A 20,454-nucleotide genomic window follows, 5' to 3' on the forward strand; every position below is an offset into this window, starting at 1 on the left:
GGCTTCCCAGTACATATAAAAGTTATGTTTACACTACTGTAGTCTATTAATTGTGCAGGAGCATTATGTCTTAAATAAAACCAATGTATTAATTTAAAAACTTTATTGCTAAAAATGCTAACCATCTTCTGAGCTTTCAGCAATTTGTAATCACTGATCACACATCACCATAACAAATATAGTAATATGAAAAGGTTTGAAATATTGTAAGAATTACCAAAATGTGACACAAAGACACAAAGTGAGCAAATGCTGTTGGAAAAATGGTACCAACAGACTTGCTTAACACAGCATTGCCACAAACCTTCAATTTGGGGGCAAAAAAATGGTGGTATCTGGGAAGCACAATAAAGCAAAAGCACAGTGAAGTGAGGTATGTATGTATCAACCTTGGTGTAAGACCTGAGTTAGCTCTCCTCCTCAATCTAATCTTGGTCAGGTCGCTCTCCAAGCTTCAATCTGGGAAAAGAGTATCAGTTTGGGGTTTGTCTGCATGTAATGGAAACCTCAAATTAACAATGACTTAAACATATAAAATTTTATTATTGCACATAAAAGTCCAGGGATCAGTAATCCACGGCTAGAATGGCAGTTCCATAAAAGCTTCAGAAAATCCAGGCTCCATGAAGCTCTCTGCTCTGCCATCCCTAGGGTGTGGCCCTCATCGTACCAAGATGGTTGTTGGAGTGTCAGTCATTATTCAACCATCAGGAAAATGAGCACTCTTTCCTCCTATAAGGACTTTCACATTCTCCAGCCTCCACAAGAGACTGAGAAATCTATTTCTTCTGAGGGCAAGGAGGCTAGAGAGGTGTGTACAGAAAAGGAACAGAGAAAACAGAGTGTGGGAAATCATCCAGGAAATACTGTGAGAAAAATTCCGATAATTGAAAGCCTTGATTTCAGATTGCAAGAGCCCACTGAGTGCCCAGCACTGTGATATTTTAAAATGCTGGAGGTAAAGTGAAGATCCCAAAAGCTTGCAAGGGGGGATAAATACATACAAAGGAATAGGAGTTATAGTATCTGACTGCTCAAAGGCGACACTGAAAACTACAAAGCAGTGGGACATGCCCTCAACAGACCGTGATGGGAGAGTCATTCCTATGACCTAGATTTATATATCTGTCAGACCATCAACCAAATGTAAGGCTAGAAAAAAGACTTTTCAGACATGAAAGTCCTTTAAAAAACCTACCTCTGCACCTTTCCTAGGGAGCTCCGGGAAGATGTGCTCTATTAATACAAGGGAATAAAGCAAGTAAAAGGAAAACATCATTCAAGGAAAAGAAGGGATCTCAGGATGATGATGAAGGGAATTTGTAGGTCAGCTTTTCAACTGGCCTAGTGAGCAGGAGGACTAAGGATTCGGAGAAAGAGTTGAAACGGATAGAGTATCTGATGTATTTAACTATATGAAGAAGGCATTCTCGTGGCTTTCAGGGAGTCAGGAACTGAATTAGTGAGAGGTATACATCGATAAATTTAGCAAATGAACAAACTTGATAGTTACTAACTCCAGGAAGAACCAAGTTTAAAAGAAGGAAGATATAAATATTGTACATTATGTAGCTTAGCTCAAAATAATAATTAGGTGCTTTTGATGGTATAATGTTACATATTGATTTAACCAAAAGTTGTAGTGCTGACCCTGTTGAGAGAATGGGAGGAAGGGGAAATGTGGGTGTTTGGGGACAAGATGGGGAAGCGACGTGTAAGAGAGCTATATCCTCATCTTCCCCAGCAGGTTGTCAACAGATTATTTTTTAAGCCATAGAATTAAGAAACAGGAATACAGGATATTAATTAGATATATGTAAGGTAAATAAGCAAGGGGAAAAAGCAGCTTAAAATGTTGAGAATAATTGGCTCTGGGATCTAGGAATTGAGGTTGAGTTAAGGTATTAGCTAATAAGCATGCAAACTGATGTTTTTACTGTCAGGTTTGTAGAGAAATTTGACTTTTTAAACCATGTATAAGTATTATTTTAATAAAAACATTAATCTCCATGTGCTTCATTTATACAAAATCTTTTTATTTGTGAACCAATTTAATACAATTCAGTGAACATTTATTCAATGCCTGTTAGATTATTGTACAAGAGAGACATGTAAATATGTGATTGTAAAACAAAGCCCCCAAATGATGCATAAATACTAATATATCTTATGGAAGCACCATCAGTTCTGATTGGGGAGTCGGGACAACCTAGAATAGATAGAGGTTTTGCATTGGACCTCAAAGGATGAGAGGAATTTGAATGGGAGATTAAATGCCAGCTGTGGCCAGTGTTGTCAGGTCCCACCATGACTGGAAGAGTTAATGTGAGTAAGAAAGAAGTCTGGTAGAGCTGTGGGAGGCTGTGTTGACTTCTCTGCCTTTCCTAGACATTTCTATTAGTCATTTTTTCCTGAGGATTTACTCCTCCCTGCCCCTATCACCCAGACACTCTTAATTTTAGTATTGACTTTACCATGCTGGGGTAGGTGGTGGTTCTCTCTCTGCTGGCATCCCGCCTCTTAAACTTTTGGTCTAATTTAGAGAAGGATAAGGGAAGGGAAAAGAAAATCTTGCTTTCACCTGGCTGGATGTAGATTCCTGAATGTAAAGATGGGAACTCTCTTCCCTGACCTCACAGGCAGCTAGATATGGCTGTTACCTTTCTTGAGGTCCTGAGACTTCTGCAGTTTGGGCATAATTCTTAGAACCCTCGAGAGTAATATAGACATATCTAATTGTTTGCAAAGAAAACTGTGAAATAATTTATTCCTGTTATTAGTCAAAAGTGCTCTTCAGAAGTAATTATGCGTGTATGTGTGTGTGTGTGTCTGTCTGTCTGTCTGTGTCTGTGTCTGTCTGTGTCTAACATCCTCCAAATTTAGCTTTTTGTGCTCTGGATTTGTTTTATATTGTTGGGTCCATAAGAGGAAAGGCTGACTTAGAACTAAATAGCAGAGCTAAACCATATGTTTTATACCAAATTAGAAACAGGTGAAGGTAGTTAAATCCGGCAAGCGCTTACAAAAGCTTTAGACTCAAGTTTGTATTAAAGGCAGGTGGTTATATGTACAATAAAAAGCAGTCACCGGCACACCAGCTTATTGATACATATGTGATTGATCTTTTTGGATAAAAACAAGGAGGAGTTAATAAATCACTGCACATAGCTATAAAGATGTTTGGGCTTGAAAGCCTAGCCTGTAAGAGCAAATGTGGACCCTGAAGGAAATTTATGAAGCATAGATCCTTTTAGCTTTACTTAACAGCTAACATCTGACTGACCCAGGGGGACCATGGAAATTTATTGCTGGGCCATTCAAATATTTAAGCTGTTGTGTGATGTAGAACAGGTAAAGATTAGCCCAATAACAAATATGAGGCTATAAAATAAAATGAGATTTCGATGACTTGTAAGTACTTGTCAGAGGTCAGCTCTAAATGACTGGTCAGAAATGGATAAAACTTGTTGATAATTAAAGCAGATTGATTATGACAACCTAGATGTTAGCATTGTTTGCTGTCAGATCAGTGAGCCTTGGAGTTTCCTCCTCCTGTGAAATCCATACTTTAACAGAATGACTTTTTTTATTTTTTTATTTTTTAGTTTTTTTAAAGATTTTATTTATTAATTTGACAGAGAGAGAGAGAGAGAGAGAGCAGGAACACAAGCAGGGGGAGTGGGAGAGGGAGAAGCAGGCTTCCCGCCGAGCAGGGAGCCCAATGTGGGACTCGATCCCAGGACCCCGGGATCATGACCTGAGCCGAAGGCAGATGCTTAACAACTGAGCCACCCAGGCGCCCTAACAGAATGACTTTTAAGGGCCACTAAATTATCTTTCTGTGCTCTGAAATTGGGTAAAATGAGTTGAAGTGATTCCTTTTGCAATTTCAGAATTGAAATGTCTTTCTCAAATATATTCTAAATATATGGAATTCCTAGACAGCATATTTATTTTAGAAAACTCACTTTAGTTAACTTATATATATAATTTTGAGCTTTGACATCTAGAAAGCACATAGAAGTTTTTAGGCTTTATGATAAATGATCTAAAATGAACCTTTAAAACTTTAGTTAACAAATTTATGTACCCAATTATTGAAAAATCAGTTTAGTGAAATTAAGTGGATATTTCAAAAACTTATGGGTTTATTTCCATATTTGGTATCCACTCTTCTTTATGTATAAATCCCCAAAGTAATAAATATACGTAATGTTGTTGCTAGGACTTTAGAAGTTACATTTTGGATTTTAATGAGGTCTATAGTTATTGGTGTTAACAATCTCTGCCTTTTCAACTTAGCTACAAACCCAAAATGTTGTCATATAAAAGCTAGATTTGGGTGGTTTTCAAGGTGCCAGCTTATCCAGGCAGTTGATGAATTTGGTAATAATTTGCTTCATGAACATTTGATTTGTGAGATGAAGAAGGAAATCCCATGAATTTTTATAGAAATCTTGAATAAATGAAGTTTACAAAATAACACAGATTCACAAAATGGGTTTATTACTAGAGGGGGAGAATGGTGTAGAATTGAAAGCATAGGATTAGGGGTCAAACAGGCATGGGTTGGAATTGTAGCTCTACCATCCATCTATACATTCTCTCCTCTGTCCATTCCACAAGTAAATATATTCCAGATGCTGTGCTCTAGAAACTGGGTACAGTATTAAGACTTAGCCTCACATTTTTCATTCTTATGAAAGATTCAAAGGAATAAACAAGCAATTACAATACAATGTAAAAGGTACTGTGTTAGTGTACAGGGTTCTGTGAGGACATAACTAATCCAAACTCAGGGCAGGGGTGAGGTAGAGTAGAGTGGGATTGGTGGTTGTAGTTGAGTGTTAAGAAAGATTGTGACCGTGGGCACCTATAGGACAGTCATATTGTATGGATAATGTATGTTAAATGGGATACCTCATGCATCCTCTATATCCAGTAGAACACAATCCAGCATCAGCATCGGTGTTGCTGTTGTGTTGGCCATGCTCACTGGCTCCTTTACTCTAGTGCTGGAGGGCACTGCTTCCTATTAATCCACAGTAAACACCGTTCTGTAACTTGAAATTTCCTTCCCAACAAAAAATTTTTCTTTTGAGCAGAGTTCAAAGCACTTTCTAAAAATAGGAATTGGCTGTCTAGGTATATTAAGGTTAAGAAAGAATGATGAAAATATTTCTCAGTCTTAAAATCTTTATTGTTTTTTTAATTCACAGGGCTATGTATCATTAGATACTTGTTTTCAACATTTATTTTTTAAATTTATTCTTTATTCATTTATTTGCAGGTATTTGTTGGATACCTACTGTGGATAAGACTCTGAGTTTAACACTTATGTTCTCAAGGGATTTATAGTGTAATAGAGAAAATAAGAGCTTTGTGTAAACAACTAAAATATAGGATAGAAAGTACCAGGTGCATAAGAATACTTTGTGATTTCAGGAGGCAGCAAAATGAATAAAATATGGTATCTCCCATTGTAGTACTTAGAGATAGGTGTGGGAGAAGTGAGGCCGGGAAATAAGGCATAGTAGTAATAATAATTGAATGCCTTCTGTATCCTAGTAACTGTGCTTGCTCTTAGATTTTTTGTTTAATTCAATTCTTACAACAGTCCTGAAAGATTGGTATTATTAAACCCATTGTAGAGATTTGGAAACAGGTTCTAGAGCATTACGCCTAAGTTCACACTATAAGTAAATAGCAAAGCTTTCGGAATCTGAGCCCATGCCTCTCTGACTTCAAAGCCAGACTTTTATAACTCTGACTTTCATAACTTCAAAGCCTCATGTCCCCCTTCTATTTTTCTCATTCTCCTTCCCCCACCCCGAAATAGGTACTATAATTGAATACATTATTTTGATACACAACATTGAGCACCTATTATGTTCCTAGCACTGATAAAGAAGTGGTTTACAGAGAATATGCCATTAGGTGCACTGATATATTTAAACAAACCTATATTATATGCACACTTCGGGAAGTTGTCTTTAGAAATTTTAAATGGTGAATGGTCTTTTTTCCAAATTCCTGTTCCAGATGGAAAAATCTTCTGGCATTACCAAGTACGGTAGGTTTATGCACCTTGCATGTTTAATTGAAGGATTTTGTGGGGGTCTTTTAACATTTGCAGATTTTGTGGGAAACAGGTGCTATTAAACCCAGGCAAATAGAAGATGGGTGTTAATGTTGTGGAATGTGATTTTGATTTACTTGGCAGAATTTTTATTTTACAAAACTGACTATTAAAAAAGACATGGTTTCCATCCTTTAATTTTGTCCTGTTCACTGAAATTTGCCTGTAGACTATTTTTCAACAGTTCCCAAAAGGGTGTGGAAAAACTGGGTTTCTGCAAGGAAATTGATATTGAGTTCTTTAACAATTTCCACAACCCTGCAGCTTACCAAGTAAAAAAAATGGGGATTATTTTTAACCTTCTTACTGAAATTATTTGGAATTCTATTTCCCTGAAATTCCATTCTCTTTTTAGTACAGTTATAAAGAACTGTATTTAATATTAGCAAAGAAAATAATCTGATGTAAATCTTTTCATTACATGATTTCTCCTTTAAAAATTTGTGATGGCATCTTATTACCTGTCATATCAAATGTAATCTCTTTTGACTGGCATATATGATCTCCTATTATACACTCTCTCTCCCTTTTCTTCCCCCAAAGCAAGAGGGGGGAAAAAAATCACTCTTCTTATTATTCTCCTGTAGGGACTTTTGTCACTCTCTGCCCATGAATTATTTCTACATTGGTAGTTTTTGTTTGCTGCTTCTCCTCTCATCTGTTACCACTGTCCTTACTTCCCTCCTAGATCTTTCCTCTGTGCTTTCTGAAACCCTTCTTCAATGATTATAATACACACAAGCTTTCAACCCCTTTACTATATTATTGTGTATACAACTAAGATATACCACTGAATATACAACTGCTTGATGTAAGTAGATTAAGTGGCTTTCTCCTAGAAGTATCACTTACCCTAGAACCTTCTTAATGGGGGACTGTTTCTTGTCACACCTCCCATTATCTCTGGGTCTAAAGCAGCTAATATCCACTGTGTTTCCTGGTATCAATTTAAAATCATTTCTCAGTGGCACGTACCTACTGTTTTTGACACTTGGAGTGGATCACTATTTATTTATTTATTTGGGAGAGAGAGAGCATGAGCAGGGGGAGGGGCAGAGCGAGAGGGGGAGAAAGAGAGAGAAGCAGAAGCAGACTCCCTTCTGAGCACAGAGCCTGATGTGGGGCTGGATCTCACAACCCTGAGATCATGACCTGAGCCGAAATCAAGAGTCAGGTGCTCAGTGGATCATTTTTAATACTGTTTTCTCTATATGATAAAATTATGTTCAGGAATGATCATGAAATAAAACAAATAATAATGGCAAAAAAAGAAAAGCAGAAAATTTTCTTTGAAAAATGTATATGCATTTACTCTTATTGAACACACTTTTGGTATGCTCATCTTCAAAGAACAATTTTAAAAGTTTGTATGTCACTGTACCTTGTTTAAGGCCAACTGCAGTATTTTTGTATCCGAATAACCTTATCTAAAACTCTACACCAGAAAAAAACTCAGAAAAGAAATTATATGTTGCCATCATTGTTTATTTTGAATCTACTATTTAAACACAGGAATATGTAGCATGGAACAGTTTGGAGACACAGATTATGCCCAGAGTATTCCAGACCATTCAAAATATAGTAGAAATGGAAGTGTAAGCTTAATCCACTTTGTTGGGCTGACTGTATAACTGGGAGCTCTCTGAACTAACTTCCATATAGATAAAATTTTTATTAGAGTGTGAATAATGAAAAAAAATCCTGATTTGAAGCTTACATATATATTGAAATTAAACAGTCACTGCAGAAATTGTTTAGAAATTAGACCTACAAAAGATTTTTTTCTGGGAGATATGTTTTATCATTGACACTGTTTAGATTTGTTGGCTCACAGTGATGATAAAACATGGACCAATTTTTGATCTATTTTATGATCATTTAAAAAGTCTCTATGGATATTGTACCCCCTCATAGACTAACCCCATCATCCTGCACCTGGTAGGCCACTGTCATTACTCTTCTATCGTAGTAGCTTCTTACTCATAGCCTCTCTCCTGTCAATATCCTAAATGCCCTATCTCATCATTTTTATCTCTAATCCACTTACCTACCGGAAAAACAGTCACACAGAAAGAGTGGTAGCAGTGTATATTCAGAGTCATCCATCGCATTTGGAGTGATACATCCTAGATACCTATTCTCCTTCTGTGTGACTATATCAAACCTTCTCTCCTTTTTCCCCATTCCCAATTTTCCCTTTCATGCTTGATAAATTGCCTCATTTCTGATTTTACAGAGAAAACAGACACTATCAAATGAGAATACCTCAACTTTCCACCAAAACACTTCAAAATGTTTTGTCAATAAAAAGTTTTAAATAAAAAAAATAAGTTGACATTTGAACGTACATTAAAAAAAAAATCTTGTATTATCATCTCCATCATCCTTAAAATGCCCTCTGCTTCCTTGACCCTGACCCAGCCCTCCAGTCCTTCAGCTGGGTCCTCTGAAAGCGCATCTGTATAATCAGCAAACTCTCCTATATCTTCAGGCTCTTTTTTTTTTTTAAGATTTTATTTATTTATTTGACAGAGAGAGAATGAGAGATAGAGAGCACAAGAGAGAAGAGGGTCAGAGGGAGAAGCAGACTCCCTGCTGAGCAGGGAGCCCGATGTGGGACTCGATCCCGGGACTCCAGGATCATGACCTGAGCCGAAGGCAGTCACTTAACCAACTGAGCCACCCAGGCGCCCCTATCTTCAGGCTCTTATCAGAGTTCAGCCTACCTCTTGCCCCAACTGAACCTGAATTTTCCCTGAGGACCCCACTTTTCCTATAGCCTTTCCACTGGTAATTATTCATTTTTTTTAAATGCTAGGTATTCAGATTTATGAGGTGAGGTTAGTGTGTTCTTGCTCCTCATTTTTTTTCTAGATTCTCACTTCTCTATTCTGTTGGTAAAGTAAACATACAAGACCCTTCTCCTTTGAGACATATACTCTTCAACTATACCACTCTTTCCCCTACCAGTCTCTCTGTTATAATGCCCTTACCCATATATTTTGGCAACCGAGAAACAGAGAAAGCAAAGAACTTAGGAAAGAGAAATACTCTTTCTCTTTATTCAAAGTCTTGCTATTATGGGTTAAATTAGCACCCAAGTGGATGATTCATCCGATACCCTGGCCTCTCATTTTCTTGATCTTTGTCACCAATGACCTCTTGGATTTCATTGTTTTCACTTACTCTTATGGTTCATATAATCATTTCAGTTCACATCCAAAATCTGATTTGGGCATCTTGCTCTCTGATGACTACTTCCTCTTCTTCTGCTTGTTCATTCAGACACTTGTTCATTGCTCCTCTTGGTGACCTTTAGACCCTGGCCCGTTTTTTCCAGTTTAGATGTTACAGCCCATTATTTAGTAACACCTTATCGTGGCCCCCCTGTGGCTTTTTGTCATCTTTATAACCCTGCTGTCCATTTTCTCTGTTTGCTGCATCCAAGCAGATGTCTAGAGAAAGTCACACAATAGCATCCTTATAAACTCATGATGAATAACCACTTCTAGGCTCTCAGTAGTGCTCAGCAGTTCTATTACATTTCTGTGTTCAAGTTGTTCTGCCATTTGATCAAGCTCCTATCTGGTTCGGCAAAGCAAGCATTAAGAGTTATCCATGATCTCTCCCTGTCCATTACTCTTCACTTCCAACCCATAACCAAATCTTTATGATTTTACTTCCTCAGAGCCTTCTAAATTAGTCTTATTTTTACCATTTCTAAAACCACCACCTTAGTCCAAGCAACCATGATCTTTCCCCTAGATTACTGCAGCAAGCTGATCTCTCCTTCTCCAAACCATTTTCTGCTGTAATCAGCCCTAATTTCTTCAAAATGCAAATCTGTCATCATCAGGAAAGTTCAAAGAGAAAGTATTCATTTAAGAAGGAAGGTATCAGATATAATTCTGAGCAAGTTAACACCTTTGTTTAAAGTCCTTCCATGGGGGCGCCTGGGTGGCTCAGTTGGTTAAGCGACTGCCTTCGGCTCAGGTCATGATCCTGGAGTCCCGGGATCGAGTCCCGCATCGGGCTCCCTGCTCGGCGGGGAGTCTGCTTCTCCCTCTGACCCTCTTCCCTCTCATGCTCTCTATCTCTCATTCTTTCTCTCTCAAATAAATAAATAAAATCTTAAAAAAAAAATAAAGTCCTTCCATGGTTTCTTGTTTCTCTTAGGAAAAAAGTCAGACCATGATAGACCATGTCTAGAGGGTAGAAGGCCCTGCATAATTTCCCCTCCTATCCAGCTTCAGCTTTATCTCTTAGCACAATTCCCCTCAGCCTTCCTTCCAATCCTTGAGGCAGCATACTCCTTCCTGACACTGGGGCCTTTACATATGCTGCTTTCTCTAATTGGAACACTCCTTCCCTTAGCTTTTACCCCTCTTTGAGATCTCAGCTGGGGTGTCACTTTCTTTCACAAGTCTTCCCTGACCCTTAGTTTTTGTCTGGCTCTTTTCTGGAATAGTCTTCTTTCCTTCTGAGTACTTAATTTATAAATTATATATTTGTTAATATGATTATGTGAGCAATGCCTTTGTACTCCATTGGACTCTAGGCTTCATTGTCTGTGTTTGCTCACCCTCCTATCTCTGCTGCTAGCACTACAGCTGGCACAGTGTGAGTTCATTGAAAATTTTTCAAATGGATAAACTGTATCCATCCAGTTTTTTTTTCATTTTCCTTCATCCTTCCTGTTATAATGGGACAGTTGTCCCACCTGCCATCTTAAGATGGATCTTCCTCCTGCATCCTCACCTGTAGGATGGAGAGCCTGTCTGTCTCACCTTCTCAGGAAGTTTTGCTATGCTTCACCCTGTCCTCCTGTTACTGAGCTCTCCTTTCTCTGTGCCAAATACTCATCAGCTCCATTTTCCCACTTTTTCACTCCTGAACTCATACCAGCCTTCCTTCATCTCCCACTACTTCATTTAAACTTGTGTTTACCATATTACCAAATCTACCTACCAATGAACTCTTATAATTACACCCATTAGACATGTTTTTCATGTCCATTTTGCCTAATCTGTCAGCTGCATTTGACTATTGATAATATCTTCCTTCTTAATTAACACTTTCTCTGAGCTTTTTTGGTGAGGCACTTGGTTTTCCTCAAATCTTTCTGACTAGTCCTTTTTGGCTGCTCTTCATTTTCTCCATCCTTTGTTGATATTCTCAAGGCTCTGAAATAGCTGTCTTCTCTATGATTTCTCTAGGCCATCTCATTCATATCTATGGCTTTAGTACCGATTTCAATTATTTTTTTAAAGATTTTATTTATTTGACAGAGAGAGAGAAGAGCGCACAAGTAGAAAGAGCGGTAGGCAGAGGGAGAGGGAGAAGCAGACTCCCCGCTGAGCAGGGGGCACGATGTGGGGCTTGAACCCAGGACACTGGGATCACAACCTGAGCTGAAGGCAGACGCTGAAGCGACTGAGCCACCCAGGCACCCCCATCTCAATTTTTATAATTCCTTAATATTTTTATCCCAAATTGCTCTTCTAACTTTATATATAATAACATAAATAACATATATCCTTGTTCCACCTCTAATGTTCCCAGTCTCATTTCATAGACACCACCATCTACCTACTTACTCAATCAAGACCCCAGATGGCCACCTTTGCCCCTCCCTCTTCACCACCTTTACAACCAATCTGTCACAAAGTCCTTTCAGTTCCACCCATCAATTATGGTGCAAATCTATTCACATATATTCCTCTCCACTACTGGAATCCTAATCAAAACTGTTACCATTCTGGCCTAGACCATTGTAGTAGCCTCCTACCCAGGTCTTGTTCCCCTTTATTTATTACACGGTAGCCCGAGTGCTCTTTATGAAATAGAACCCTAGTCCTATCACTGCCACACTTAAAAAAGTCTTTGATTATCCTCCCATTGTCCTTAAAGATATAGTCGTGATGTCTTATGGTTTATAGGACCCCACCCTGTCTGGCCCCTGCTGGCCTCTCCAGCCGAATCTTCTAGCACTGAGCCCTCACTCTTGTTTCTCACGGTAGCCCCTAGCTGTCTGTTTTAATGCCACCTGTACTTTTATCAACACTGAGATGACAACCTCATTCTGTTACTTGCTGAGGCCAACAACTGTGAAGTTCTCCTTGACTCCCCTGCCTCTCAGACCTTATATAAGATCTGCCAACCAATCATGTTGGCTCTGTCTGCAAAATAGGAGAATTCAACTACTTCTGACCACTTCCAGAGGTATTATCCTGATTTAAACCACCCTCTTCTCTTGCCTGGATTTTTGCAGTGGCCTCTCCACGTTTCCTTTCTTGCTCCCCTGCAGTTTATCCTCACAACCCTCCAGAGCGTCCCCTCATTCAGAGTAAAAGCCAAAGTCCTTATTGTGACTTATAAGACCCGGCATGATCCGGACAGACCCTTTACCTTGCTGATTTTATTTCCTTTCCCTTTCCCTCACTCTACTGCAGCCATTTCCCATCCTGTATGTATGCCTGTGGTCTGCCTTATGGTGTCACTGCATTATCATCAACTTGCAGTGACACAGCGATAAGGCTTTAGGGATATTATACAACTCAGTAGAAAAATGTGAGTTTCTTTTCTTTAGTCGTGATGAAGTGAAACAGTCTCTTTTCCTCTGCCAGGTGGAGGGAAAGGGAGATAAGCATTTCTAGGAAGTGAACAAAGGCAGAGAGTGATGAGCTTCGTGTGTTCATGAGACTGTGAGGAAACCACTTGAGCATAATAAGCTGCACATAAATCAGGCAGACAGGTCAGATCGCTTAGGCCTGGAAAGCTGGGCAGAGGAGTGGAAATTGAAGACAATAAGTGATTAGGAAGCAGGGCTGAAAAGCAACATGATAAAAACTTGTACTTAAGAGGATAAAGAATAATATTGGCTTCTAGTGAGTAGACAGGAATGTTGCTAAAATACCCTACAATGCGCACAACAACAAAGAATTTTCCAGAGTGGCAGTGGAATGGAGAGATAAGAATGTTTCATAGGAAAAATGACTTGTTGACTTGGTGAATCATTGCATATATAAAAGGCAAAGAAGGTGGGTAAAAATTGAATGTCATTCTAGGCCTGAGTAACTGATAAAAGTGGTGGTAGAAAACTAATCTGAGCAGGAGAAAGTGTGTTAGTTTGAAGTAAAGTCATGACCTCAAAACGTTGAGTATGTATTGTCACATTTTCTACAAATGCATTGAGCAGAATTGATCTTAATATACACAATAAAAAAATTTGAATTAACTATACCATATCCTTATCCCCAGTTGAATAATTAAAGAACCAGACCTTGATGTGGGGTTCTGAAGGTGAAGGCAAGAAACTGTCACCAATATGGAGTCCTTTATAAAAATGTCTAGGTTGGGGAGAGGATAGTGCTTTTAATAACTGATTCTTTTTAAAGTAAGAATGATTCAAAATCACTTTCTTTTACAACTTTTTTCCAAATTGAGTGAGATATATTCTTCATGTATATACACATACACACACATATAAAGTAATTGGGTGTGTGTGTGTGTGTGTGTATGAATTCATATACATATGAATCTCTTTTTCTCATTCCATTTACTAGGACCTCAGTAGATACACTTTGCATCCTTAGCTATTGCCTATCATGATGACTCTTTGGCATTATAGTCTTGAAATATTTTCTTGGTTCCTGAAGGAAAGATGAAGTTATATTCAGTATATTTAGTTTTGCTTATTCAATATTACAGAATCTCGGAGATGGAGGAGGTATACTTCATTTAGTCTAATGAGTCATTCAGTGTTTGCTTCCCGCTCCACACACACACCCCTGTGTCAGTTTCTAGGGCTGCTGTAACAAATTATCACAGACTTGGTGGCTTCAAACAGCAGAAAGTTATTCTTTCATAGTTCTGGAGACCTGAATTCCAAAATTAAGGTGACAGCAGGGTCACACTCCCTCCAGAGGCTCTCGGGGAGAATCTTTCCTTGCCTTTTCCAGCCTCTAGTGGTTCCAGGTATTCCTTGGCTTGTGGCTATGTAACTAATTTCTGCCTCCATCTTCACATGACCTTCTCCTCTGTGTCTCCCTTATACAGACATGTATTGGATTTGGGCCCACCCAGATAATTGAGGATGATCTCGTCTTAGGATCCTGAACTTAATTGCAGCCCTTTTTCCAAAAAAGATCACATTCACAGAATTTGGATATGGACATACCTTTCGGGGGCCACTATTCAGCCTATTACACCCCTGCATATATGTCCACTATTTGTTGTCCAGCTTCTGATTGGCTGCCTCTACCCAGGATCTTTTGGATTTTGACTAACTCTGGGGTGAAATGAATTTTCCTATAACTTTTACCATTAACTTCTGTTCTCCCTATTTGACACCATGGGAACAAAAACAATTATTTTTCTCTCTGGAAGTCCTTCACTGGTTTTCTCTGGGACTTCTGTGCTCCAGACGAAACATCTCCGGTTCTTTCAGCCACTTCTCTCAGAACCACAGCTCCCATTCTTCTAGTGATCTTGGGTGTGCTGCTTCTCTAAAGCGCTCAGAGGTGATAGAAAGAATACTCAATTTATAATTGAAGACCTGATACTCCAGTCATGTCTCTTCCACTGAGTAGGTGATCAAGGCAAATCAGTTTCTTTAACAAAAACTCTGGACCACTCTACTTCACTTCATGCTTTTTATAGTCAAATGAGATTATTATAAAACCTGTAATAAACACAACCTGTAAGAAGTTCCCAGTTGTTTATCTATATCCAGAACTGATCATAAATCTCTCAGTATAGTCTGACCCAGTACAAAGTAGTTGCCGGTAGCATGTTTCCTGATTATCTGCTCTGTTTATGTTAATACAGCCTGGGATGACAATAGCTTTGTGGTAGTCGTGTCCTAATTCTTTATTCATACTGAAATTACTATGTACTCGAGAGCTGCAGATCATCTTCACACATAACCTATTTATTACTTTTATATTCACTGATATGTACCATGTAGAGTTAGTGAACTTTTCAGTTTGGAAATTTAATTTGAAATGAATTTAATATCAATCATTTTAATTGCCTTTTCTGTAAGAGTTTTATAATAGGGAATATATGGTTCTTCCTCCAGTTATTTAATGTAATACTCCCCTTTAATAAATCCTATTTGTGGAGCTAAGGACATTTTTCTCGTTGTACTTGAATGACCATGATTCTTACCTAAACCCTCTACAGTTTGCTAATGTGATTCTCTATCTATATTGAATTATGATGCCTTTGATTTGTATCTTATGTCCTGATGGTAATAGGTTTTACCCTTTAAAACAGATTTCATTTTTCTAGATTGCCTAATAGATCTATAGATCCATGTACTTTTGCAAAGTGAGATGCATGTATAATACTTATAAGCTGTTATATTGTTAACTTGAAGTGGCCCCTTAAGAATTTGAAAGCAGTATAAGATATGAATTCTGTCCTAATGATTGATCTGTCTTAAAATTGTCCTATTTGAACCTTTGGCTTTAATCACTCTTCAGATTTATTTTAATGTTAAGTATACACCTTGTGACTTTTTCTATAAAGAAGTCCTGATGAAGTAATAAAGTCCATGTTGTGATATCCATTTTTCAGGAATTTAGAGACTTGGCTTTCAGTGTGCTTATTTCAATGTACTCTTCTAACATTTAAAACTGTCTCTGTATTGATAACTCGAAAGTGGAGATATATGTGGGGTCGGAGAGCTGTGCAGATAGTCTACATGTGATGGTTCACAGAATAACAACTACCGTAATACAGAGCTTTAGGGCTCCACTCGATTCCTTCCAGAGGCTCCTGTGTTAGTATGTCTTTGCAATTAGGTAGTTTCTTTGCAAGCTACCTCATACAAATTTGGATGATTCCCAAACACCCTGGGAAAGCCTAGTATTGCGCTTTGCTTATCCTGAATTTGCTGTTATTTTTATGTATCTCAATTTAGGGCCATACCACATGGCCTAGTTTATTTTTTGCTGCTTCAGTTAAATACAAAGCTGTATCTTCTTGATGGATGTATGAAGCATTTGGTGTTCTTTAGTAAAGAAAAAAGAAAGTTTATGATCTTGCTCAAACTCCAGTGCCTGTAATTTTATAGCACAATGAATTTACCTTTCGGAAACTGTAATCAACAGTTTTCAAGAATTTAACATAAAGGTTTTTCATTATTTCCTTTATTTTATTTTTCCTGGAAAACAATATCCACCAAATTGTATGGAATGTATCTTTCCCTCGGGCAATTGAAATTAAGAATATCCTCTAATTGTCACCTTCCATTCATTTCAATAGGATTATTTTATTTTTGAGAATAATCATATATTGCAAAACTAAGGAAGGTGAAGTTTTCTTCTTGATCGTATCTGAATTGTGATTGATCTGTGTTTGTGTGTTTATTTCAGAGGATAGAAATGTATGCTTAGTCTTGAGAATGGGGAAACTATGGGTAGAATATAACCATTTCTTCTTCATTTGCAGGGATAGGAAAAAGGTAACAGCGAGGGAAACTTGTTTTCTAAAATAACATCATCTTGGTAGATCCACAAATCTCATGCCTTTGTTAATTCAGTGAGTCAGGTTAAAATGGAAAGTCTTATGAGAGCTCTGTGGCATGACATTGCCTTGGAGGAATAACAACAAATATCCACCCCTGTGGATGTGAATGAATTTTGGATGAATTTTCACTCATTAGTACTGTTGATTTGACTGGCCACCTTGAAAGAAACAGAAATCTTATATGTTACTTTCAAGTCTGATTTTTTTTCCCCCTTAATCTTCTTTTCTATTTAATAGAAGTTGAGATGTCAGGCCCAAAGTATTGGAGGAAAAAGCTTCTAGGATCTTAATTTTAGGGTGGTAAACTTATGATACGTAAATATGAAACATAGTAGCCTCAACTCCTTGGGCTTAGTGGGTCACTTTTTTATGTATTAGTCCCTTGTTGCATGACCTACTCAATTGCATGAAAATATTTATTTATTTGAGAGACAGAGAAAGAGAGCACGTGCGTGTGGGGGGGGGAGGGGCAGAGGAAAGGGAGAGAAAGAATCCCTAACAGACTCCCCTCTAAGCACATAGAGCGCATTGTGGGGCTCAGATTCACCACCCTGAGATCATGACCTGAGCCGAAACTGAGAGTCCGATGGACCCTCAACCAACTAAGCCACCTCAATTTTTTTTTTGAAACAAAGCAACCATTGATCTGATTTGACCAATTATGAAGATATTAAGATAATAGGTTGCAGTGACTATAACCAAGTGGTGTAGTCCAAGTCTCCAGATATTTATGCTGTATTCAAGGAACTTCTATCTTTGTCAACAACTTGGAGGTTGTTTTAGTCAAGCTTTGGAAAATTTCTGATCCTACTTAATTTTTTTTTAGGTTTCCATTATATCCAAAAGGAGGGGAGAAGTTACAATTCGATTATGGTGTCTATCTTCTGAACAAAAATATAGCACAGGTAAGTAACTTCTCTTCACTTCTTCTCTACTTCTCACATACAACCTACTTCTTTGGATTGCTGACCTTGTTTCTTTATAAATAAGTACTGTGGTTGATTATTTTATTTAAACAGTTGCGGTGATAATGTGAAGTTCTTTTTTGGCCACAGTCTTATTTCATGCCATTATAAATACTACTGAGAAGCAATGGGTGCACATTGAAACCCTACTAAACTCGGAAGCCCTTTACTAAGTTGTTACTTGCTAGTGGACTGTACTTGAATGTGTGTTTATAACTTCTTTCCTCTGTAGCTTCTCAGACAGCTTTCTTCTCTTAGATCACCACTTTTAGGAACTCATTTTGCATTGGGATTTGTTTATGGAGTAAAAGTTTAGTGCCTTTGGCAAGTCCTTAATGGTCTCCTCACCTTATTATGCAAGAACCAAAAGAAAAGACCAACCACGTGGTCCTTCCAACCCATCTGGGGTTTTTGTGACTCTCTCAACATTAAGCCAGTTAGTATCTCATTTAAATAAAGTCTTTCCATATGCTGTAGAAAGACTAACAGATGCTTGGGTTTGCATTTTCCTGAAAGAAATATGCAGTATTTCTTTAGCATACTTGATTGTACTTCCAAGAGGTAGACATTTCATATATTTTCTAGTTGTAAAGGAAGATCAGCTTCAGTGCTTTGTTTTTATTTGGACATACCCAATTGGAATATTACATGGATGAGTATCCACAGTTTGACTGTTATTTAAAGACATTATCAGCTGTATCCTCAGACCTTTTCTTTTTTTTTTTAAAGATTTTATTTATTTATTCATAAGAGACAGAGAGAGGCAGAGGGAGAAGCAGGCTCCCCGCTGAGCAGGGAGCCCGATGCGGGACTCAATCCCAGGACCCTGGGATCATGACCTGAGCCGAAGGCAGACACTTAACCATCTGAGCCACCCAGGCACCCAGACCTTTTCTTTTAATAGGAGCAAGAAGGTTTATGATATTTTTGTTTTTAAAAGGCTGCCTTTTATCCATGTGAATCTAAAGACTCACTGAACAGTTCCCCTTATTCTTTCTTGATTTATTCCTCCCTATGGTATCATCTTTGCCTTGCTATCCCTCATCAAATATCAGTTTAATGTTTTTTAATTTGATTTTTATTTAGATTCTTATCCTTTTTTTTTTTAAGATTTTATTTATTTATTTGACAGAGAGAGAGACACAGCGAGAGCAGGAACATAAGCGGGGAGGAGAGGGAGAAGCAGGCTTCCCACCGAGCAGGGAGCCTGATGCGGGGCTCGATCCCAGGACCCTGGGATCATGACCTGAGCCTCCTACAGAGGAAAGAACTGACTGAGCCTCTCAGGCGCCCCAGATTCTTACCCTTTTCTGATATTGGATCAAATTTCTACTCTGCAGTCTTTAGTTAATCATTTGCTTTATAAGCTCATACTCATTGCCCTCTCAGTCATACTGCTTTCTTATTACTGCCGTTCCAGCCCATGTTCTTTACTCTAGGCAGGCAGCCTTGCTCACAGTCTCTGGCCTGTGACTCATCTTTCCATGTGCCATTCTTCCCACACCTGATGCTTTCCCTCCATCCATTTTTGGCAGAAAAGTACCTTAGTCTAAGAAATAGGACTTTAGGGGCACCCGGCTGGCTCAGTTGGTGGAGCATGCTACTCTTGCTCTCGGGGTCATGAGTTCAAGCCACATGTTGGGCATAGAGCCTGCTTAAAAAAGAGAAAGAAAGAGAGAGAGAGGGAGGGAGGGAGGGAAGGAAGGAAGGAAAAAGAAAGAAAGGAAGAAAGGAAGAAAGGAAGAAAGGAAGAAAGGAAGAAAGGAAGAAAGAAAGAAAGAAAGAAAGAAAGAAAGAAAGAAAGAAAGAAAGAAAGAAAGAAAGAAAGAAAGAAAGAAAGAAGAAAGAAAAGAGAAGGAAGGAAGAAAGAAAGAAAGAAAGAAAGAAAGAGGACTTAATTTCAAGGCTGTCTTATGCTACTGATTATAGTTGTCGTACTATGGAAAAGGCAGTGCTTAGACAGATGTGGCCTAACTAAGAGTGCATGAAGGGAGAAGAGGTCTAAGTAAATTAGAGAGTATCTCCAGGTGAAGTCAGCCAATGTGGAAAAGGGCACATGAGTCCAGAGTCTGGGGGGCAAGATGTCAGAAGAGTTGGTGGACCTAAGTTCTGATCTGAATGCAGAGATTTGTTTCTCCTTGCCCTATTTTCTGTTTCTTGCCCTGAGTACCTACACAAAGCTCCCAAGTCTCTTGGAACATTCCAGGTGGAGCCTACTGCTGATTAAGGTAAAGCCAAAATGCCTGGATTTCCTGGTAAATCTCAGCTGAAGACACATACTTGTATGTGCATACGTGCACACATACACATATATCCACATGGAGGCATACACACATTGAGTTCTTTCTTCTGTGGGCCCAATAAGAATGCCAGAGTATGGTGAAAGAGGTTCTACAGGGCTCCTGGGTGGCTCGGTTGGTTGGGCGGCTGCCTTCGGCTTGGGTCATGATCCTGGAGTCCCGGGATCGAGTCCCACATCGGGCTCCCTGCTCGGCGGCGAGTCTGCTTCTCCCTCTGACCCTCTTCCCTCTCATGTGCTCGCTCTCCCTCTCTCTCTCTCTCTCTCAAAAAAATAAATAAATAAAATCTTAAAAAAAGAGAGAGAGAGGTTCGACGGATAGCCCAGCTTGCTTTGAAAACAAGACAAAGATGGAGGCTGTGTGTAGTGGAAAATTTGGGAAAGTCAACCCTGCATCTCAGACTCTTAACTCTAGTACCTGTTTGGTCCTCACTTTGGAGCACTTCCCAAGAAGCTTCTGACTTTATTTTTAACTGAACTAAGGCCACAAGCATGCTGAACTAGTTTTATTCATC

The 20,454-nt window shown here is 38.6% G+C and overlaps 1 protein-coding gene across 4 annotated transcripts in view; it reads left to right on the plus strand.

The window, feature by feature from the left end:
* UVRAG (UV radiation resistance associated) overlaps positions 1-20,454 on the plus strand; it is a 334,168-nt gene that overhangs the window by 232,063 nt on the left and 81,651 nt on the right. For all 4 annotated transcript variants that reach the window (XM_025894184.2, XM_073879729.1, XM_025894185.2 and 1 more), the window contains one exon: positions 17,502-17,580. In XM_025894184.2, coding sequence (XP_025749969.1) covers positions 17,502-17,580 — 79 coding nt within the window. The remainder of the gene's footprint in view (positions 1-17,501; positions 17,581-20,454) is intronic.

Source organism: Callorhinus ursinus, unplaced genomic scaffold (genome assembly GCF_003265705.2).
Source record: "Callorhinus ursinus isolate GAN/ISIS: 27379988/994484 unplaced genomic scaffold, GSC_fseal_2.0 scaffold35, whole genome shotgun sequence".
Lineage (NCBI taxonomy): Eukaryota > Metazoa > Chordata > Mammalia > Carnivora > Otariidae > Callorhinus > Callorhinus ursinus.